The sequence below is a fragment of the Pipra filicauda genome, unplaced genomic scaffold, assembly GCF_003945595.2.
Source record: "Pipra filicauda isolate LSUMZ 115617 unplaced genomic scaffold, ASM394559v2 scaffold343_size770392_pilon, whole genome shotgun sequence".
NCBI classification, from domain to species: Eukaryota; Metazoa; Chordata; class Aves; order Passeriformes; family Pipridae; genus Pipra; species Pipra filicauda.
In genome coordinates, this window is record NW_024104469.1 from 526,124 (window position 1) to 549,738 (window position 23,615).

The 23,615-nt window shown below is 48.0% G+C and overlaps 1 protein-coding gene across 1 annotated transcript; it reads right to left on the reverse strand.

Moving 5' to 3' along the window:
• Window positions 1-169: 169 nt before the first annotated feature.
• LOC113988508 (valosin containing protein) lies at window positions 170-22,332 on the reverse strand. Its single transcript, XM_027722185.2, has 17 exons — window positions 22,178-22,332; window positions 17,182-17,293; window positions 16,633-16,805; window positions 14,696-14,838; window positions 11,459-11,589; window positions 9,628-9,759; window positions 9,133-9,235; window positions 7,270-7,403; window positions 6,926-7,061; window positions 5,802-5,914; window positions 5,015-5,179; window positions 4,788-4,910; window positions 3,491-3,703; window positions 2,480-2,788; window positions 1,456-1,611; window positions 1,018-1,172; window positions 170-630 (listed from the first exon to the last, which is right to left on the reverse strand). Exons 1-17 carry the CDS (start codon window positions 22,192-22,194, stop codon window positions 525-527), a joined length of 2,421 nt encoding a protein of 806 aa, XP_027577986.1. The 5' UTR covers window positions 22,195-22,332; the 3' UTR covers window positions 170-524.
• Window positions 22,333-23,615: the final 1,283 nt, after the last annotated feature.

A 23,615-nucleotide genomic window follows, 5' to 3' on the forward strand; every position in this document is an offset into this window, starting at 1 on the left:
TTCTCCCATTAGCAGAGCTAGGAGGAGTTACACATGAACAGCAGCCCTGAGCACAGCAGGAAAGCACATGTACAGATGGACTCCACCGGAGCAAGGAGTGCTCAGACAGCACCAGAGACACAGGCTTAGACAGTGCCAGCACCACACAAAGGAACTGCTGGGGCCTGGCTAGAGTTTTGTGGGATTTTTATTAATTTTTTTTTATTATTTTTCGTGGGGTTTTATTTTTTTTAATACAGGCTAGCGTTGTACCCTTTTGCTAAAGCTGCTGATTCTGCCACATAAACTAGAACAGAAATTTCTCAGAAATTAAGTCAGTTCCCCTTTCTTGTTAATTCACTGTCTGCCTCCCAACTGAACACCACTCTGGATTTGTGTTTGCAGAAAACATCCCCTGTACAAAGTCTGACGTGCAGCTACACTGTTCTGACTGAGGAATGAAGAAGCCAAGAGTCCACTGAACATTGGATTTTTCCCTGTACAACGTGGCCTGGTGTGGAGTTTGGTCCACCGAGGACAGCGAGTTAACCGTAGAGATCGTCGTCATTGTCTTCGCTGTACACGTTGCCCCCGCTGCCACCTCCCGTGCCTTGGCTCGGACCGGCGCCACCCTGGTTGCCTGAGGGGAACCTGTGTGCAGCAGAGCAGGAGGGGAGAGAAGAGATGCTGTTCAAAAGCCTCCTCGCAGCTCAGCACCATCCCCTCCCTCCGTACCAACCCCTGCTGATGTGTAGGACAGGCAGGAGGAATGGGACAAAGCCTTAGGGCAGGTCAAAGGGCTCACAGCTGCTGGCTGTTGCTTGTGTTACAGGAGAAAGGTTGTTGGACTTGAGGAGCACTAACAGGGCAGCTACAACTGACCTGCAGCACAGCCTACACTCACCACGCTGTGGGGAACAGGAATGTGTGCTGTACGCACTGGGGAGAACAGGAACTCTGAGTGGAAAAGGGGATTGTTGCCCAGAACCAATTAGAAAGCTGCCTAGGTGCCACCCGCCCCTCACACCCCACAGGTACCTGAAGCTGCCAAAGCCACGGCTCTGCTGTAGGGTCTGTGCAAACATCTCGTATTTCCTGATGTCATTGTCACTGACAGAGCGGCGAGCAAAGCGCATGGCCTCCTCAAAGTGATCCCTACGGATCTCGGGGACCGGGTCATCCTCCTCCACCTCCTACAGCAGGACAGAGGGACCAGGTGAATCGTGTGCCCGAGGGCCATCCAGAGCTTCCCTCCAGGCCAGGATGCTCCAATACTACCCCCATGGCAGGGGCTGGAGAGGCAGGCATGAGTCAGGGCTGCAGCAGGTGCCTCCTGTGAGCAAGTGCTGACCATGAGGCCCCTGAGCAGGGTCCTCAACCTCCCAGAAGATGAAAAGGAAGTGTTCCAGCTCCGTACTCCGCATAGGAGCCCGCTCATCCCCGAGGATGCCAGAGGAATACATGAGCCCCACTCACCATGGCAGAGGGGTTGGTCTGCCGCTCACGCTCTCGCCGGATCTCGCTCTCGATGGATTCACGGATGGCCAGTTTGCAGGCACGCTGGCAAATCTCTGTCAGGTCAGCCCCCGAAAAGCCATTGGTCATCTTAGCCAGGAAATCCAGGTCGACATCCTAGTGAAAAACACAAAAGCAAGAGAGGCCTTTCCTTAACACCTCACATCCTCAGGTGACAGAGAGGTGTCTTCAGATCCGAAGGTGCTGCCTTAACTATGGACAATTTTGGAAAAATCAGCTGATAAGATTCTTGGTTTTGGGAAAACGTAACCACACATGAAAGCAGGCTATGCTCCTCACACCCACCAGGAATCCACGGGGTGGCTGTAAATGCCTCTGCACTTGCAGATTTAGGATATGATTTGCTCAGGTCTCAGCATGAGGAGTTAAACAAAACACCATCAGACTGGAAATAGAGATGGGGTGCAGGCAGACCAAGACAACTGAGCTCTCCTCCTCCCACTCAGCTGAGAGGGTAGTACAGCAACCTCCTTTGAAACTTTCCTTCCCAACAACACCTAAAAAGGTAAGCTGGGCATGAAAAGGCTTGGGCTCTCACTTCATGCCTGCTTTTCTCTGAATAACTCTCAGCTGCATTATTCCTTCTCCCCAGGCAAGGGACACAGCTCTTGCCTATGGCAGGGTTCAACAACAGCTCACTGCAATGGTTCCTCTTCAATTTCAATTTCCCCACCCTGTGTTCTACAGGATTTTTTTTTTTTTCAGAGTACCAGAAACTTCTCCATCTCACCATAACAGGCTTTTCTGATCTTGCACCGTGAGCAGAACTCCACTACCTGTGGAGACCTGCTGTGGTTGCACACCAGCACCTAGCTTTGCTGATACCTAGGCTCCGAGCTCAAGCTTCTTCTTCCACCCTACCACATGGATCAGCCTCCAGGCCCCTGTGCTGTCCCCAGCCTGTGAGGAACACGAGCAGCACACAGCAAACCCAAGCCAGACGCAGTCAGGGCACAGATCCTACCTTGGCAACCGGTGATTTCCTCAGGTTGGCCTTAAGAATTGCAACCCGGGACTTCTCATCAGGCAGGGGGATGTAGATGAGCTGATCCAGGCGGCCGGGGCGCAGGATGGCCGGGTCGATGATGTCTGGCCTGTTGGTGGCACCGATGATGAAGACATTTTTCTTGGTGGACATGCCATCCATCTCCGTCAGGATCTGGTTGATGACACGGTCTGCGGCACCGCCGCCATCGCCGATGTTCCCACCTCGGGCCTTGGCGATGGAGTCCAGCTCATCAAAGAACAGCACACAAGGGGCTGCTTGGCGAGCCTGCAGAAAGCAATGGGAGCCATTATTCTCTGCTAATACCTCTCAAAAAGGGGCATGCCGACCCCACACTAAGCCTTCTCTACCATTAACACAGTTCAGAGGAGTACCAGAGCACTGCTGCCACAAGGAGAGCTTGGAAGAGCTGCTTCAGAGTAGTTCCCTGCCACACAAACCCTCCATTAAATTCTCCTGAACAAACTGAATTTTGCCAAAGTGGGAGAACTGTGAACCAGGCAGAAGAGTACAAACTCCAGTGACTAGAGGGAAAACTGGAGCCATTTTGCTGGAGTAGAACTCTTCCTGCAAGACCTGAGGATGTCAACTGGTTATTCAGGCATGCAAGCAGGTGAGATATATCCAATGGAAGGGGGAAGTCCAATCGTTGTCTTTAGCTACCTAATGCGTAGTTATTGGGAAAGGGAGCTGGATCTTTCTTCACAGTGTGCAGTGAGAGGAGGAGAGACCACAGCCACAAAGAAAATCCCAGTGAGAAATATGGAAAAAAATTGTTCACAACGAGAGCGCTTTAACACCAGCACACACGCCCAGGGAGGTTAGGGATTCTTCAACCTGCTCTCAGGCCAAGTGGGAAAACACTGAAGACACGAAAAAAAACCAGGCCAATAAGACAGATGTGGTAGAGACAAAGTTCTGAGGGAACCTCAGCACAAACACAGCATGGGGAGTAGAAGAAACACTTACCTTGTCAAAGATCTCGCGCACGTTGGCCTCAGACTCGCCAAACCACATGGTGAGCAATTCCGGCCCCTTGATGGAAATGAAGTTTGCCTGGCATTCATTGGCAATGGCTTTGGCCAGCAGCGTCTTACCACAACCAGGTGGCCCATAGAAGAGAACTCCTTTTGATGGGGTCATGCCAAATTTGAGGAACTTGTCTGGGTGCTCCACAGGATACTGAAGGAAAACAAACCAAGAAACCTCTTGTGATGAGCCAGAACAGGCCCGTACCTTGTAAGAACAGAATACTTTGGGTGGGAAGGGACAGTCCAAATCCACTGCCATGAGCAAGAACACCTTTCTCTGATTCAGTTTGGGTTCTCTGCCTACCAGAAACACTACCTGAGATGTCTGTTGAGTTAAACACAAGAAACTGCCTGGTGCCATTGCAGCTTTTAAGTGGACACTGGTCTATTTTTTCAAAAGCACCATGGCTAAGTTGGAAAGCTGCCCTAAATAACCCCTTTACCTCTAGGAACTAAGTACCAGTTCAGGTAGTTTTCCAGCACACTTAACCTCAGTTTCACTCTGCCCTGTAGAAGCAAAAGGGAACAGCTCATTACCTAACCTATTTGCTCTGCTCTCCAGAGACAGGCAAGGTGTCTGATGTGAGCCTTTATCCTCAGCAATGAGGTCAGACACAGACAGGTGATGATTTTAACATCAGAAAATTAGACCGAAAATTCAGATTCTTTTATTCACAGACAGAATGCTTCTACAGTGCCAACTGAAAGCAAGAATGTATCAAACCAAATCATGCCCATACAGACACCTGGAGCTTCCACAGATCACTCATGACTTTTTGTCCCAGCCTTTCCCTTTGTAGAGGGCTTTGCAATTACTTCTCACCTGTCCCTGTGCTAAGGCTGATGGGGAGCCCTTCAAAGGCTCTCTGTAGGAGCATCTTCATCCAGTGCCTGGCAGATAAAGCCACCATGTGAGATGATTCTCAGCAGTGGTCCCACTCCTGGTCTCCACTTAAGAGAAGCAGAACTGTGGCTTTCTGCATATTGCACAACACCCACCCAAAATGTCACCATAGACTTAGCTCAGGGAAGCCTGATGCTGCTCCCAGCACCTTCCTCTCCAAGTTCACTAAGATGGAACAGCATGGTATTTATAGTCCATTACAAGCAGATACCATAAAGCCCCTGCATTTACCCTGTTTGCAGCCCAAACAGGAAACTGAAGACATTCTGAATTTTATTATCATAATTATTTTTCAAGTTGGCTAAGCAAAAAATCTTTCATAAAGCCTTACCTGTACAAGCTCCTGGAGTTCTCTCTTTACATCTTCTAGACCACCAATATCTTCCCAGGTAACTTGTGGCACCTCCACCACAGTCTCCCGAAGAGCAGAAGGGTTGCTCTGGCTCAGAGCCCACTGTCAATACAAGAAACAGCATTATATAAATTCTAGCATGTAATGTTTTACTTGCTTCAGAGAAGCAATTGCACCCAGAAGAAAGAGGGGCACTCCTGCATTACCCTGAAGTCATCCATGGTCACAGCCAGCGAGTTCATCACTTCAGCATCGATGGTTTCATCTTCCAAGTCTATGAGATCCATCTTCTTTCTGATAGCCTGAAGAGCAGCTTCTGAGCAAAGAGCAGCCAAGTCAGCACCAACATGGCCATGGGTCTCGTTTGCCACCTGAAAGCAGAGCACTGACTATGACTCACAGGGATACACGCAAGGTCAACACTGGGAGGTGCAGAGCTCTGGATGTAGGACAGCAACACCAGGGCTTTCCTGCGGATCCAAGTGCTACCACATGTTTAACAGGCAAAGACACTGCTGTTCCACTGCCTACCAGAGATCAAAACTGCATCTGGAATTCAGACAGTGTGCAGAAAGATAACCCTGAGCACTGCAGTTCTTCATTCAGGACAGAGATGACAGGTACCATCCAACTTACAGATGGTGTCCAGTTGTACCACAGTGCTCACCCAGCTGTGTGGGAGCTGTTTCGAGCCTGCTGCCCTTTTAAATAGAACACCACAGCAAACAAACCCAGGAGGACAGTGGTAAGGCACTTCCAGATTGGAATGATACATATTTGTTTCACTTAGCCACGCCATTCTTTACTAGTGAGCGAGGGCTTTTGGTCACTGGTACACCAGCCAGAAGGAACCCCAGAGGTCACACATTCACTGCAGTTTCACGCTGCCCTTATCGAGCAACTACATATACGTGGTCAAGCCTTAACAACTCTCCCACTACAAAACAAGAGCACCAGGAATGAGACAAGCTTTCCTAATAGCACACTACTCACCTGTTCCAGATCCACATCATCAGCCAGTTTCATATTTTTCGTGTGGATCTGCAGGATCTCCAGGCGCCCAGTGGCATCTGGGATACCAATATCCACCTCTCTGTCAAAGCGACCTAGGGAGTACAAACACTTGTTGAGCTTTTGATTCTGCACAGTAGAGGAGCTGAGGTTGCTGCCTTCTCTGACTGAACAACATGATGACATGCCACAAACAACTTCTGAGACTGCCAGAGCTTTGCATTTCTCTGCAGCATCTAACAGCACAGTAGCAGAGACAGGTCAGAGGAGAAGGCAAGACTTTAGCCATTTGGGAAGTGAGACTACTGTATTAGCTAGTGTTCAGGATTATATGACACATAGCATTGCTTGTTTAGTAATTTTTTCTAAGTTTCACTTTTAGGAAATTATGCTTCCCCAAACCAAGATACCATGACAAATTTTTGTTTATTTCTACCTTTGTGCCTTTATCACAAGAGGTCACAATTACTGAGAGATTTAATTTTTCAGAACTTTCATGACAGTACCCAAGCAGTCAAACACATGAAACCAGAGAGGTAGGAAACCAGGGTATCACCACAATATTAACTTAGTTAGCTATGTACACCTGTCTTTTTCCTCTAGTCATGGCTGTGCTTCCAAATGGCTCACTACATATTTAAGAGGCCATTTGCCCCTACACACCTGACAGACTCTACCAAGTGGTCACACACCAGACGTTCATTCCCAATGTACTGTTTTGAACACCTGAATCTCAGAATCTACTGTATTTCTCATTAATAAAAGACAGAGAAATAGATCATTCAGAGCTTTCTGCAGTCTAAGGCACGAACATCCCCTCCGGCATTTACTCCTTAAGTGTGTCCTGAAATAGCTTCACCTAAGAGAGGCTAGCACACTTTTCCACTTCAAAGTATTATTTCTACAAGCTCTCACCTAATGTGGCACAGAAAATGGCACCAAAGGCCGGAAGCCTAGAAATTAATTCCTAGCAAGCAGCTGGAGACAGGGCAGTAGTTTATGTAACACACAGGAAGTGTTAAGCATTAATTTCTGCTCAATCCTCCCGGGGCCCCTGAGGCATGGCCGGCAACAAAGTATGTGACACACAAGAAGAGGTGTGTTACCGAATCTCCTGAGCGCTGGGTCGATGCTGTTGGGTCTGTTGGTGGCTGCCATCACGATCACGTGCGCTCTCTGCTTCAGCCCGTCCATGAGGGTCAGCAGCTGAGACACGATGCGACGTTCCACCTCTCCATGTGTCTGTGCAGAGAGAAAGCAGTGGTTACACCAACAGCTCTACAAGGAGCAGGGGAGCCAGCACTGCGCCAGGGCATGCAGATACAACATGATGGTAACAAACATCAAGAACTGTATAGGATCCTTCTCACTCCCAACCCAACTGCTTTACCCTGTAGTCAAATGCAGAGATTTGTGCCAGCTGCTACCAAAAAGGACATGCTCTCCTTACCTTCTCTCTTTTAGGAGCAATGGCATCCAGTTCATCAATGAAGATGATGGCAGGAGCGTTCTTCTCTGCTTCCTCAAAGGCTTTCCTCAGGTTGCTCTCAGACTCACCAGCCAGCTTGCTCATGATCTCGGGACCTAAAAAAATAGCAACATTGTGGCAACGAGAAGAGAGGCAGCTAGCCCCAAAAACATGCAGCTGAATTTTTTTAGTACAACGACCACATGGGACAATCTATATTTCAAGCCAAAGCAAATACTATCAATCAAGTTCACTAAATCTGCAGCTGAAAGGCAAGACCAGCATGCAGAATTACTTTCTATCATTATTTTGGTGTTTTCAGTTTAATCTAAGAGAATGCAGCACTAGTCAATGAGCTACCTTTAGCTGCCTCTTTCCTTACCCTATTTCACACCTGGTGAGCTTCTCTGTAATGTGCCACCACACACAGTTAATGCCAGTCCTAGCTTGCAAGAGAAGCAATCAAATTATATGGTGATGAATTATCAGGGTAGGGAGGGAAAAAGCTCTGTGAAGCCACCTTTAGCTTATATTACACAGATACACATTTACCTTTGTATGATCCTATAAATGAGTTTAAAAAATTAAATCAAACAGACACGAACAAACAAAACCACAATCCCCATCTCCTCTCAAATGTTAAATAAAAAACAGTGTGCAAGCACATCGATCTCAAAAGGAAAGACAGCATTCCTCTGACATCTACAATTGCTGAACACTTATGAAAGTTTACAGATTTTTGCATCATGCCGATGGGAGTGGCAATGAACAGAAAGTATGCTTCTAAAGGACCCAAGAAAAAGAAACCTGACCCTCAGGAGCACTAAGGTTCCAAGCCACAGCACCACGGGTGTAGGCAAGTACTCTGAGTGTTTCATTACAGGTAACTCACCAGTTCATACCAGCTCTGTCTACAACACTGCCTGCAGCTCAGAGTTGGGACCAGCAGACAGAGAATGCATTGCTAACTCTGACAATGTTATTTTTATTATGCAATAGATGTACCAGTGTCTGAAGAAACGGCTGGTGCATTAGCATTCAGTGACAGCTTGCACACACTTGAGGAAGTATATGACAAGGGTGACATATGGCTGAAACAGGCCCATCTACATCCACTATCTTGAGATACAAAGCGAGTCACTTCCCTACTGCTGGTCAGTGCTGTGCTGTGTTACATTCTCCTTTGCTGTTGTTGTCACGGGCCTACAAGACTGAAATCAGAGAAGAAAAGCTGCACTTCTTCAGTAAAAATGTTCGGTTATTCCAGCACTGACTAAAATAGGACAGAAAAGCAGTGCAGAAAATCCAGAATTTGGCCCTTACTAGATATCAACCAGCAGCCACCTCAGCTGCTACAGGGGAGTTATCAAAAGGAGTTCTGTCATTTGTAGCAACATCCCAAGGAATTCATTATAGCTTTCTGGAAAGTTCCTTCCAATTAATTTTACATGAAACAAAACAGGTCTTATGCTTTACTTGAGGGGAAAGAAAGCCACAGCCACAGCAGCTTCTTTTCTGAATGGAACATGATGGGAGCAACAGAAACCTTGCCAGCTCTGCCCTCACCAACATAAACGAACAGACAGAATGACTCCAAATTCCTGTGTCACACTGCAATCTTCCAAGTGTCCTGCTACAGCACAGTCAAGCTTCAGGGAAGTGCCACTACAGATGCTTCCACACAAATAGCCTTCAAGTGTCCCCAGAGGTCCACTTGAAAGAGGTAAGGAAGGATGTCAGGGAGACAATGTGGCTCTAAGCATGCCCTATTAACATCATTCTGTACCATAAGATGAATGAATGAGCACACAGCAGATCTGGGGCCAAAGCAGCCACAAAACTTACCGTTGATCAGGAAGAAGAAAGCCCCCGTTTCGTTGGCCACCGCTCGGGCAATCAGTGTTTTACCAGTGCCAGGAGGACCATACAGCAGGATCCCACGTGGAGGCTGAGGACAAAGGCCAGAGGCTTAGGTGGTGAGTATCTGAATGCTTAAGTAGCTTCACAGTGAAACTGTAAGCATTTGATAAAGCCAGTCTGAAATTGCGATGCAAACTCATGCAACAGCTGCCATCGCAGCATTGCTATCAACACCCTTATACTTCACATAACACACAACAAAAACCTTGCCAGTAACTGGCAGCTCTGACTCAAAGCATCACTCCCTTTACAAGATGCCAGCGCTTCAGTCTGTGTCCAGAACAAGTAAGCAAATACTCTTCTAACACCAGCATTAAAATAGGGGAAAAAAAAAAAGCCAACACATTCCCCTCCCCAGTGCCTCCTAAACCCCCATCCTGGAGAGATCCACTCATCCAGCTGGTGCACACAGGGACGTACCTTCACTCCTATGGCCTTGAAGAGAGCAGGGTGTCGGAGGGGCAGCTCCACCATCTCTTTGATCTGAGCCAGCTGCTTCCGGCAGCCACCGATGTCGTCGTAGCCCACTTCGTTCAGCGACTCCTCTTCATCCTACCCAGAAGGAAACACATTAAACATTTCAGTGAAAACAATAGTTCAACAACCCCTCCCAGTCTACAGAAGCCAAGAATATGGATTTTCACTTGTAGACATTTCTTGCCTGTCTTGAGATTCTCACTTTCAAGTCTTCCTGGTGTCTTCTACCATTGTTTCTTAGCTCTGTCTTCCCAGACATACAAAGGGAATTGCCTGCACGTACTCAGACTTCACTGAAGCCCACCTTCTGGAATGACAGCCTCTGCTGCCAGGTTCCCTACAGACTCTAGCACAAAACAAGCTCTGTGACCCTTTGATGGGGCTAACAGAAGTAATAAGAGACAACATCAGTGTAAAATATACTTTCTCCTTAAATAGTAAGTGCTATGTCTAACTACCTGACATGGTCTGTCTGACACACAGTTCGCAGATGCAGCATTGTCTTTTGGGACTGACTCCAATCAGCACAGAATGTTAGATCCAGACATATGGATAAGATCAACTGTAACCAATCCTTTCTTCACAGCATCCATTCATTCAGCTGTCCAAACCTACACTGGCCTCAGTTATCTGTAACATTAGGCCACACCAAAATAATAAAATAACAGTCTAGAATCTCAGAGGGGCTCAGTCCAAGCCCCACTTACTTCAAGCAGGGCTGGACCTATCAAGCACTGAAGGTCTCCAGGTTTGGAGATTCCTGCCCGCTCTGGGCCCTGCTCCAGGGCTGGGGAAAACATTTTTCCTAGTATCTACTGGCAATTTCCCTTGGTCCAGCTTATGCCAGTGCTTCTGGTCCTGTCCCTGGGTACAGCACTCAGAAGAACCTGGTCATCTATCTCTTCCCACCAGGCAGTTGTCAGGAAGCCTGCCCTTTAGCCTTCCCTTATCCAGTCTGCATCATTCCATGACCCCAGTCCCTCCTCTGACCTCCAGCTCATCATTCTGGTTGCCTTGGCCGAACTTGCTCCTATCTGTCACTGCTGTGTCCTGAAGGGCCCAAATTGGATTCATGGGGTGCCCAGATGCAGCCTCACAAGTGCCACAGAGATGAAGACAGCTAAACACAAACCAGCACTCACTCTATTTTCAAGCAGAAAAAAGGTACTTATTCTATGAATTATGCATCTACCGTAGCTCATTTCCTACTCTTAAACAGTAAGGTGACCAAGACCTGTCAGACAGGCCCTTAAGGTTGCCTTAAGGTTGCAACACTCAAGGCTAGACACCTAAAGGGACTGGGGAAACATGTTTTGTGTTTTAAAGTCAATCATTTTGGGATTTCAAATTTCTCATTCAAAAAGTACCAACTGCTTTCTTTTCACGTGGCATGAAATTTAGCAACATTATAAGCTCTCCCTGCTATGGATCAAGGGAACACTGGAATTAAAAGAAGTACCTAAGCTTGAGGTATCCAGATACCTCCAGCATGAGGTATCTGGAAGCAGATGCAAAAGAGCTGCTGCCAAAGCATGCTTCTCATCAGCAACCCTACACCCTGGTGCCTTCAGCATATGAAGAAGGACAAGTACATTTCTCTGACTACTTTCTGCAGCAGTTTATCTCCTGAAAACAGAGTTTCTAACCATTATGTTCAATATAGAAAATGGCAAAACAGGAACTCCGAACACTGCTGCCCTTAAACACTGCCATGGAAACAGACTTTGGACAGAGGAGATTCAGCAGGAGAACCACATGGCAGGATTCTGCTCACCTCTCGTTTGATGGGCTCTCCTTCACAATGGATCACTGTGTCTGGAGCCACTATGCAGTAAGGGCTTGGATCTGTCTCCACCACTTTGAACTCCACTGCACGCATCCCTCCACGCACCAAGAAGATGTCACCTGTAAAATCCCACACATCAGTGGCCTCCTGCAACCCACATCTCCAAAATGTTGACCCCTGTACCATCAACAGCCCCAGAGTTCAAGGAAAGGGGTTACACAAGCAGACACTGCTAGCATTTGTAACACTGCTCTGTGTGTTAAACTCCAGATCTGCATCTACTGTTACCACCCAAGCTCTGCTTAAGTTCTCAAATTTCATCCAGTACGAAACAGCAAACAATAGAAGAGAACACCCAGCCCAAATACAAAACACAAAGGCAAGGAATCACATTTCTTTTCCATTCAGTTTCAATTTAAAATTTCTAGAACAGGCAGAAAGTCCTAACTTAATAAAAATTCATTCTGAATTTATTATAACTAATTGCTACTAGTTATAATTGTTTGTATACAGAAACAGAATAACAAACAACACTATGACTCCTGGCTAAACTGGGCTACAGACCCTGGATAACTTCAGCTTGTGTCTGTAGTGTATTCAGACCTATTTACAGCAGAAGTGCTACGAGCATAACCCCAAAAGTGCATTTGGTTCTCTCCACACCCTCCCAGTTATTACTTAAATTACTCTGAAGAAGGGAAATTAGTCAGGGTGCAAACTGGTATACTTGTTTTGGTTTCAGCTGCGATAGAAGTCATTTTCTTCTTAGTAACTGGTAAATACAGTGCTGTGCTTTGGGTTTTCTATGAGAATAACACTGATAACAAACTGATATTTCAGTTGTTGCTCAGCACTCTTTACCCTGAACCAAGAACTTATCAGTGTCCCATGCTCTGGCGAGGACCAGGTGCACAAAAAACTGGGAGCAAGCATGGCCAGGAGAGCTGAAGTGAACTGCCCAAAGGGATATTCCACACCACAGAATGCCATGCCCAGTATATCAACTGGGGGGATTTCACTGGGGAATGCCAAGCACTGCTGGGGGATGGGATGGGCGTCAGTCAGCAGGTGGTCAGCAATTATGTTGTGTAACACTTGCCTTTCTTGGGTTTCATCACTACCCTTTTCCAATACAATTACTACTATAATCTTCATTATTGTTACATTTTACTTTGCTTCAATTATTAAACTGTTCTTATCCTACGAATTTTTACTTTTTTCCTGATCTCCTCCCCATCCTGTGGCTGGGTGGGGAATGAGTGAGTGGCTTTGTGATACTTATTTGCCTGCTGGGGTCAAAGGAAAACATTCCTTTCTTGCACCCAACAGGAACACAAAGGGTTGCGACAAGGATAGATCCCAGCAGGCACTCATTGTATCAGTAGCTGGTGACAATGTAGATTTGCACCTGTTCTCAGGGTGTATTTTTTAACACTTTATTGTACCTGTTCCCTGGGGTGATATTTATGGTCCTTGGGGCCTGGGCAAAGGTTATCATCGGGTTGTTCTTCGTAGTAGTGCCTTATGAAACAATGGAATTGCTGGTAGGGAAGCAAATCTGGTACCTGCACTGAGCACGGCTTCTCCTCGAGTTCTTCGGGAGCCATCCACTGGGAACTACTGGTAATTGCACCTTTGCTACACCTCCTCCCTCCCTCCCGATGTCTTCCTTCTCCTTCGGGCTGACTAAAGTAGCGGTTGAGAATTTGAAAGATTTTTAATATCCTTTCAAAACACCTGAAACCAAGCTGGTCCTTATCACTGAATCATGGAATATCCTGAGTTGGAAGGGATACACAGGGATCATCATGTCCAACCTCTGGCCCTGCACAGGACAGCCCCAGGAGTGCACAGGACAGCCCCTCTCAATGTGCCTGAGAGCATTGTCCAAACACTTCTGGCTTCTGGAATTCTGTCACGGTTGGTGCTGTGAACCAGCATGTTGCAGAATGTGCTTCAAGTCTTGTTTAAGGTTAACAGTATTTAAAACATCAGCCAGAGACGTGTTCATAGCGTGGATAGTTATGAGTGGCAGGGTGTGTGGAATAGCATGGGAAAGCAACTAAGACAGTGGTTACCTCCAACATTTTGGTATCTCAATCCTGAATAAGTGTACAGTCCTGAAAAACTAGTAAAATATCTGGAAAAAGGTGTGCTGTCATGCTGGCAGTTTGAGAGAGACTCAGATCACTGCAGTGTGCTGGGACCTGGCCCAGGCCCATGGAACCTTGTTCAACACTATTCTATACCCTCAGAGGAAAAGAAGGTCTTTGGATCTGACAAACCATCAGGCACTGAGGCTACTCCAGTCCCAGAGACACAGCACTGAGAGGGTGCATCACATTCCCAATCGTGCACCAGCCTCTGGAAAATCAAATGATTCAGTGGACTGTTCAGGACTACACCAAGCACAAAGGGTGGTAGGACCATCAAACAAATATACACATTTAGCAAAAGCCACCTGGTGACTGGCCTTGCCCAACCAACGCTTCTGTGTACTGTAGAAGGGGATAAAGTTCCTGTAGTTCACATAAAAAATAGGATGGGGAAAACAGTCTTGGTTACTCCTGCCTCAGACAAAGGCAAGCCCATCCGTGGTTCTGCTCTTCCTCAAGGACCTGGGGGCACCTGGTGGGTGATGTGGGAGGATGGGGAAGTACAATTTACGGCTCAAGGTGATTTGATTTTGGGTGAGAGTAGGAAATTTACTAAATTGTATTATGTTAATTGCTATATAATACTGCATATTATAAATTCTATGGCAGCTATATGCACATCACCACCTTGCAGCAGCCATCTCCACCACTCCACATTTGGGGATCTGAACCCGATTCCCCCTCTGATTACCATATTAATTGAGGATGAACTTTGAGAAAACCAGGTAAGCACTACACACACCCAAACAACTCATTAATATGCAGGCAACTCCCCAATTCCATCAAAACTTAGTTTCATGAAATTTTCTCCCAGTCCCACTTGAGCCTTTTCTGATGATCTCTCACTTTAGACAGGTAAAAAAAGCAGAGCCATCAAACTGCTCTGCCAGCCAGCAGCAGCAATAGCTCCTTCTGAAGATTAGGGAAAATTTAAATCAACACCAACAAATCTCACTCTACAGATGTCGGTCTAATCTAACCTGTGCAAGCTTCTAGAAATTCTCTGTATTCAGTCTTAGGACTAGCTCACAGTTGCTGCCATGAGGACTTCAATGACGGGCATTATTACCTTTCCTGATGGGTCTGTAGGCTTCCAGGAAGTAGGGCTTGAGATAGACCTCAAACAGATTCCCCGTGATCCCCTCTACCGTGTCATCAATTGGCAGCACGTGGATACGTTTGCCATATTTCACATCTGGGCAGGGCTGGATGCTGCAACGGAAGAAAATGCCAGTTAGCCACATCATGCTGGACTTACACCTGAGTCTGGAGAAGGCAGTGATGCCCCGTTCCAGGAAAGTACATCCAAAGACCACACCAAGTCCCGGTGAGACCTCCCACCTGCATAAGAACATTTCAATGCTGAAAACGCAAAAATCATACCACCAAGGGCTAGTCTTCACAGCACACACTTGCCTTCACTCCTCTCAGCCCTGTCCAAGACCACTGGGGAGTTTCATACTTTCTTCCTATCCTTCTGCTCTCCTGCAGCCCCACTCACTGTCCCCAAGGCATATTCACACATTACTAATGCAGCCTAAAGACCTGCAATAGTCACAAGTCACAAGAACCAGTTGCATGGGAAAGTGAGCTGGGGAAAATTCTTTGTTCCTTCTCTCTCTCACTTACTACAGAGACCAGGGTTCTTGTTGCTGACAAACCTGATTTCTGAGCACAGGCTCTCACAGGACCAACCAGGGGTAAACACCTTTGCAGCCAGGTGTCTGTCAATCCCACTTTGTGGGGGCTGACAATTAGGTTAAAGGTTGGAGGCCCTTTCCCCCTTTTAAAATACATGCTACAGTTACTATTGTGAGGTAAAACAGCCTACTGTAGCCACAGCTCAGAGTATCAAGCAATGGCAGAAAGCTCAAACTGGCTTTGCCAGCTAAGAGAAGCCTGTGTGGAACTGTAGCTAAACACACAGCTTTTCATATGTGACTTTTGTCACATATCCCAACAGATTCTTTTACCACATGCCTTACAGAGAGGACATAGCAAAAGGGTGAAGGAAAAGACATACTATCCCAGCAGGAAAACTGTTGACAGATCACAATCAGGAAGCGATTAGCACGAATCTGGATCTTGGCAGAAACGAGGGCACAGTAAGCAGTTAAAGACTGGCAAAAAAAACTTTGAGGGCAAGAGATTTGAAAATTCCTTCACCTCACAACGAGTCAAGACAATTGTTAACACATTTGGGAGGCTGAGAACCACTACAGACACAGTGCCGATAGAGGAGAGCACAGGCTGTCACACTAGAAGAGACTCCAACAGTAACCTCACATCAGTTTAAAGTAAGGATTCACCTCTATTTTAAATCCACAGACAGGTACAAAGCACCACTGTGTCCCAACTACACTGGTGTTTAAAAATTACATTTTTTAGTGGTAGAGAGATGGGTGGAACGGCCTCATTTCTCTCATCTGTGAAGTTTGTATGAAAAATATTTCGCATTTAAAGATTATTCCAGACACCACCTCAGAAAGTCTAGTGTGAGAAACCAGGCTCCAACTTGCCCAGAAAATGCAGAATATTCCATACTGGGACAGTGCTCAGGAGGAGGAGCTGTTAGCCCTCTCATATTTAAGACTGCATACTACCATTTTTATGTTTGGGAAATGCTCACATGCTCCCTTTCTCTCCTCTTCCATCACAGAATGGAACCTGTCTCCCGTAAGCTGAGATCCATACTTCAAAGCTTTCCTACTACTTTTAAGGTCCCTTCCAACCCAAATCATCCTGTGATTCTGCTTTCTGTAAGTGTTGCACAACAAAATCCCCGCAACGTTTTTTAAGCGTTCCTAATTTTAAAATTCTTTTTACAACAGAAACCGGAATATAAGCATTCTTGGGGGATTTTTAATCCTGCTATTTGACTGTTTCATTCTTTTTGCCACTTATCTCTAGCAAGTTCTAACTTCTTTTTGCCATAGGGCAGCTCGGATACTGCGAGATCAACTACCGTGTTGCTAATTCCTTCCACAGGTAACATTGTGTCCTCACCTGATCACATCACCCAGGCGCACCCTCAGGTTGTTGCGAACAACCCTGTTCATGCGAATCTTCTCATCTGAGCAGGTATCATCTGACAGAACAATGCAGACTGCTTCTCTCCTTTTCTTCCCTTTTAGCAGGACAGTGTCTCCTCTGAACAGCTGCAGTTCATCCATTTTTGCCTGTAAACAGCGAGAGCGTTAGAACAAGCTTTTAACAAAACAGGAATTCAAGCATTTGAAGGACAGTTACTTGACTTCAGAAAACGCACCTTGGAAGTGATATACTGAATCCACAAGCACAGAGGCTCCACTATGCTGGCGTAGAACTAATCCCGAAGCCAAAGTAAGGGCACAAGCCCAACTGAATCCCACAAATCGAGACTCAAAAAACATTTTATCACTGAAGAAAAACAAGACAACCCTCCCTCCCTTGTGACAGCTGTAGCTTCTGACACAAACACTTGTAGTCATGTTGCAAAGTTACATTTCAAGTTAACAGACAGCAACGGCTTGCAAAATTACCAGATTAAATGCTTTGCCTCTACAGATGACGCACCTGGGACAGTGACACAACACTGTTGTCTTCGTTGATGGCTTCATCAACAATTAACCGATTGGGCCTGTTCTTCTGCTTCAGAATAGCAGTCGATAAGTCATCCGCTTTAGAGCTGGGAGAGAGAACACAACCCATGAGGCTCAGTGACTCTGGTCCTGTCCAGCCACCCCCATTTCCTATAAGTTTCTTTGTTGTCTTGTCTTTTAGAAATCACACTTGTTTGCAGGACAAAAAGGAACATTTTTTTACCAGGGGCCAGCTGCAGGAGTTCAAAGGACAATGTTTTCCGTCAGTAAATATAACTACGAGCCTCAAATGGAAATAGCTATGAAGCTATCTATGAAAAGAAGTGGCCAGTGAGATGTTGGTGACTGTAAGATGTTCTGCCTCAAAGAATTACTCAGACTCATCTGAAATCACATGTAAACACTGCCAACAAAACAAAAATTGAAGTCTATTTGGTGTGAAATCCCAGATAAATAGGGGAATTAAAGGACAATGATGCAGCTCTCCTGATAGGAAGAGCTGTAAGAGGTTAGCTTGCCAAGGCTTATTAGTTAAACCTAGCAAGTTAATATAAATATTCAAGTGCTCATAGAAAATGATTCCAGGTCTTTATTTAGGATATAAGCACCTTTCCATAATACCTTCACAGGAGTCACTGCAGCTCTAGCCTATGACACCACAAAAAATACAAGAGATAATTCATTCACCTTGATAAAACAGAGCAAGCCAAACACCGAGGAAAGGGAAGAAAGGCAGGTTATTAACTGTTTTCCTTCAAAATCTAATACAGCGAATAATTCACTCTAGGAAAGAAGAGGAATTTGAACCAAGTGATTTCGGAGGAGCTCTTGGAAGTTGTACATTAGCCAGACACAACAAGGGTGGACTGTTGTGTCTTCCCTCAGTGGGGGAGAACCTGGCTACGTTCTCCAAGTATTCCAGATGTGCCAGTGTCAGAATGGAAAACTTTGCACAGTTTGACTTGATTGTGACAAAGAAAACAAAGTCTCCCTTTGCCCTAAGCAAGCAGCAAGCACTGGCAAAGAGCAGGGAGCTTTGTGGGCAATGGTGAGAGTCATACACTTTGGCTCCCTTTCGCTCTTTTAGGGATAGAATGACCAGAAAAAAAAACAAACTTTGAGTGGAAATGGCAGCTGGGCATCATTTGGCATGTTCACTGCATTTTTAGAAGTCCATCAGAGAGGGGTGACATACCTACGGTGTGATGTTACCCCTGCTCCTCAACACAGAGGCTTTTCCAAGACAGGCTACAAGGTCTGGGCTCCTTCCTCCAGCACATAAAAGGGGAAACAATACTGAGCAAGCCTGTGGGGGCAGCCAGCTTGTTTCCAAGAGGCTCTCAAGCTTCCCGTAAATCTGAGCAGCACAGGAAACATGTTGCAAGTGACAGGCAACATTATTTTAAGTGAACAAAAGGGGAAGTTGCAAAACATATCTTTCCTGGATTGCCACTACTGGGAAAGTTACCTTTTTGCCCCTCTTCATTGCAGACTGAAGGAGGGAAGATATTATAGATCTAGTCTCTGAACAAAAAAAGGACACGAGAAAGGCTGCCGGATACATCCTGGAAGGAGCTTATGAATTCCATCTTCAATCTAAAATGTGGTCTGGTTAGAGTCCTAAAAAGTCTGGGATTTCCAGGAAAACCAAAAGAGCAGTAAGGAAACTGAACACATTTTCAGGCCAGGTTGTGGTTAAGCAGTGCATAAAACCAACAACCGACTTGTAAGGACCTTGCCTCAGCATTAGCTCCTGGCCACTGGAAACTAATTTAGCAGGAAGATTTAAAAATTTGAAGTAAGGGACACCAGGGAGACACAATACTCCTATTTGGCTTGTTCCAAGTGTGAATGTAACTCATACCCCCCTGACCACGAAATGTGGATCCAAAGGCCTTTTGATAAGAAACCGCTGCCAGATTCCAGCTACGTGAGCTGTCACTGGAACCGGGTGGCTGTCCCTGGGGACACAGGGACTGCCACAAAGCCTGGAAAACAGCCTGGGACATAAGATCAAAAATAAATTGTAAAGGGACCAGGCAGCAAGTGGAAGCTTTTCAACGAAAACTGTCCACAAACCAAAAGCTGTAGGAAACTGGAAAAAAAGTTAGGACATCTCCCAACACGCGGCAGTGATGAAGAACATGGCAAGAGTCTACTTGGTTCCGCTGAACGTGAGAAAAAAGTTTTGGTATGGAAGAACTGGACCTACAGTTCCCTAAGAAGGGAGGGCTGGATCAATGTCAAGTGCACTTAAGAGCGATCAAAAAGCTTGGAGGCATTAAAAATGGAATAAAAGTCTCCAAGAAACAGCACGGAGGCATTCAAATGCGCGGGGTCAGTTTCAGTGCTCTGACCCGACAGTTCTGCAGAGATAAAAACAAAAGTTCTACAAAATTACAAGTCAGATAGGCATGATGTTATTTCTCCTGCAGATAAGGGTAAGCACTTGGACAGACAAGCACTCCCCATCTTCCATCAGTAATTTACAGTGTTGTTACCATCACCATTTACCCTTGTTGTATCTCTCTGGGGGTTCCTCCTGCTATAGGTGAAATGACAGGGCCAAACAGATCTGTGCACCTCAACCACACTCAGACAAACCCTGACATCTGTGGGAAGGGCAGCACGAACAGAAAATACCAATCAGGAAACCCTAAGGCATGGGTTGGGGCTCTCTCCTGCCAATTTTCCTACTCCTGCTGGCAAGCTTCAGCAAAGGGTAGGGACAGACAGCTAACCTAGGTAATTTTTACAGTTCCTCAGTGAGCTTTCTATCAGAGAGAGCCTAGTGCAAACCCTCCAAATCGTCTCCCTGACCCACTCCTTTTGTCAGCTCCCTCACACACCTTCCCTCTCACTCCTTTCTTTCCCTGACTCAACAAAGAGACAAACTGAACACAAACTGCAGCTTTAGAGCTGTTTTGGAATTGAAAGGAAATTCAAGCTGCCCCTAGACAGAGGTCAGAAGAGAGGACACAGTGCTCAGCACAGTGAATGGCCCAGCTTGTACACAAAGTGCAAGACATCCATAAAACTGAAGCAAATATGTATTAGCACTAAAGGCCAACCACAGTGGGTTCCCTGTTCACATTCTCAGCCCGCTTTCCTCCCTCAGTAAAGCAGTTCAACAGACCCATTTGACACAGGGAAGGAGCAGAGGGACTTTCTACAACTTAGAGAATCACAGACTATCCTGAGCCAGAAGGGACCCACAAGAATCATCGAGCACAACCCCTGGCCCTGCACAGGACTCCCCCAAGAGTCACATCACATGCCCGACAGTATCATCCAAACACTTCTTGAACTCTGTCAGGCTTGGTGCTGTGACCACTGTCCTGAGGAGCCTGTTCCAGTGCTCAACCACCCGCTAGGTGAAGAATCTTTTCCTAATATCCAACCTAAACCTCTCCTGACACAACTTCACGGACTCACATCACTCCACAGTTTCTCTCTGTGTCAGAGCTCCCCTCATTCAGCACATAACACTCAGAGGCATCACAGGGGAGGGTATGAAGAGTCAGAGTAGAAGGTAACTACCAATCAGTGATCCTCCTGAGAACGACAACCAACCTCAAAAGCCCTGCTTAAAGTAAGGAAACAAGCTGTTCCTGTAAGTCTGTGCTAAAAATAAGCAAAAAGCCACTGTCTCAGAATGATTCCAGCTGCAGAAACAAAAGTGAAAACTGCCATGCCCTCTGTGTGCTGGCCTGGCTTTTTATAACCCTCCTTATGAAATCACTTCCCAGATAGGAGAGTGTTTCTTACCATGAGCAGTTTCTTACCACCCTGAACATCTGAATTACAGACTAAACTGCCTTTCCCAGGCAGGTTTTCAAGAACAAAAAAAATTCATAAATACAGTTTTGTCCACAAGCAAGGTGCCTGAGGTATGTGGTGACTACAGTCACTTACTGAAACGAGACAACCACGAGGTGAGTTCAGACTCGTGCTGGAGACGCCAAGTTTTCAACACTGCTTCAGACAGGCTGGCACAGGAAAACAGGAATCCCTTCAGAACCCACACTCCCTGAGCTTTTGGAATGCTTACTTGCCGTGCTAAGGCTCGGCTCAGCAAGATGGCTGCCAGCAGCAGGGACAAAAAATGGCATCTAAAAAGTAACCCCGTCCCAGCTGCAAAGTAACTTTTGCTGGTTCCTACTCGGCCGAGAAGAAGTTTGCTAACGTAGCAATCCCCTTTTAAAGACACTGTTCACCCCGCTCGGCTGCTCAGCAGGGTTCTGGGAATGTCACTTCCACCATGGCCACAGAATGCCTGGCACACCTCGCTGAAACTGACCCGGCAGGACCAAGCAGGTCCGGATTCCAGGAGTGCCAAAAGGAAAGGAAAACACACGCAAAAGGACACGAAAGGGACCAAAAGCGCCTCTGGCAAGGCCAAAAAGTCACTTCGAGTATCCCTGCTTTGGGGAAAATTTATCTTTCGGTTCTATTTTACTCCTCTCGAGGGGCACGTGGGCTGCGAGCAGGGGCTGTTACTCATTTCTGAGGAGAGGAGCAGAAGACGATTCTCAGCCTGGAACTCAGCAGAGCCATGAAGAGCGAGGCCGGACACCCGCCGATCGCCTCGGCCATGCCCGGCACAACATGTCGGCGTCGGCCAGCGCCAAGGCCCTCGCCAGCCCCGGCCCGGGGGCCGCGGCGAGCCCGCGGTGCCCGGGACGAGGCCGGGAAACAAAGCCCTCAGCGGTGCGGGGCCCGGCGGCCCCGGGCCCGGGCAAGGCCCTGCGGGAGGCCCGGCCTGGCCTCGCCCCCCCGCCATGACTCGACACTTCCCGGCGCGGCCCGGCCGTGGCGGTGCGGGCGGCGGGGGGCGGCCCAGCCCCGTCCTGGCGCCGCCGCCGCCCGCCTGGGGCCCACGGGCCGCACCGGGAGAGGCGGGCGGGCCGCGCCGGGCCCAGGCCGCGGCAGGGCCTAGTCCGCGGGGAGGCGGCGGGGGCCGCACTTACTCGGATCCCGAGGCCATGGCGCTGCGGGGAAGGGGGCGAGGGGCGGCGGGCGGCGGGTCCGCGGGGCGGGCGGGGGGTCCGGAGGGTCGCGGGGGTCGCAGGCGGCGGGCGGCGAGTCCGGGGCGTCCGCGCTGGCTGAGCCTCAGCGCCGACTCATCGGCGGCGGGAGTCCCGCCCACGCCGCCTGCCCTGCCTAGCAACAGCCTGCGCCGACCAATCGGAAATTCCGCCTGGCCACCGCCCCGGCCAATGGGTGGTGGGGAAAGAAAAAAGGGTGAGCGCTCCGCCTTCGCCCCGCCTCCTACGCGCCCTCTGGCCAATCGCCGCGAGCCAGGCGCCGCTCTTCGCAGCCAATCGAAGCGCGGCGTTCAGCTGAATGACAGCGCCCGGGCGGCCAAAGGCGAAGAGCCACCGACGGGAACATGCGGGCGGGAAGTCCCGCCCCCGCGACCGCCCGCGCCCCGCGATTGGGCGGTGCCCCAGGGAAGGGCCAATGAGGAGGGGCCGGGCGCGCACGCGGAGCCATTCCCGCCACCCGGGGCTCCCGCGGTCCTGCCCGTGGGATCGTGGAATGCCCTGGGATGGGAGGGACCCTGAAGATCATCTGGTTCCAACCGCCTGCCGTAAGCAGGGATACCTTCCACCAGATCCAGTTGCTCAGAACCCCATCCAGTCTGGCCTTGAACACTGCCAGGGATGGGGCAGCCACAGCTTCCCTGGGCAACCTGTGCCTGGGTGAAACCACCCTCACAGGGGAAGAATTTATTCCCAAAACCTCATCTAACCCTGCCCTCTGTCACTTTAAAGCAGTCACCCCCCCCCCCATCCTGTCACTCCATGTCTCTTTCAAAAGTCCCTCTCCAGATCTCTTGCAGCCCCTTGAGGGTATGGAAAATCTCACTGGAGCTTTCTCCAGGCTGAACAATCCAAACTCTCCCAGCCTTTCCTTGTAGGAGAGGTGATCCATCCCTTTGATCATCTTGGTGTCCCTCCTCTGGACTCACTCCAACAGGTCCGTGTCCTATCCTGTGCTAGGGACCCCAGAGCTGGATGCAGTGCTCCAGGTGGGTCTCACCAGAGCAGAGCTGAATTACCTCTATCACCCTGCTGCCCACCCTGCTTTGGATGCAGCCCAGGATATGGCCAGCTGTTTTCCCAAAGGAACTGCAGGAAAAAGCCCACCCAAAGCCCCTCTGTCCCTCCAGTGCTCAGAGGCTTCAGCAGCTCCTGCCTCATGCTTCTCCTGAGCTCTGTCATGTCCTCTCTCCTCTCTCCCAACTCATCCTTTGCCAGCAGCTCCCAAACATCCCTTTTCTCTTGTGGGAGACAAGGCTTGACAAAGGCTCGGATTATGTGCCAAGGGACCTTCCTCACCCAAAATGAGCTGCACCAAGCACTGGGCAGGGGCAGGTGTTTCTTCACCCCTGATCATTTGTTA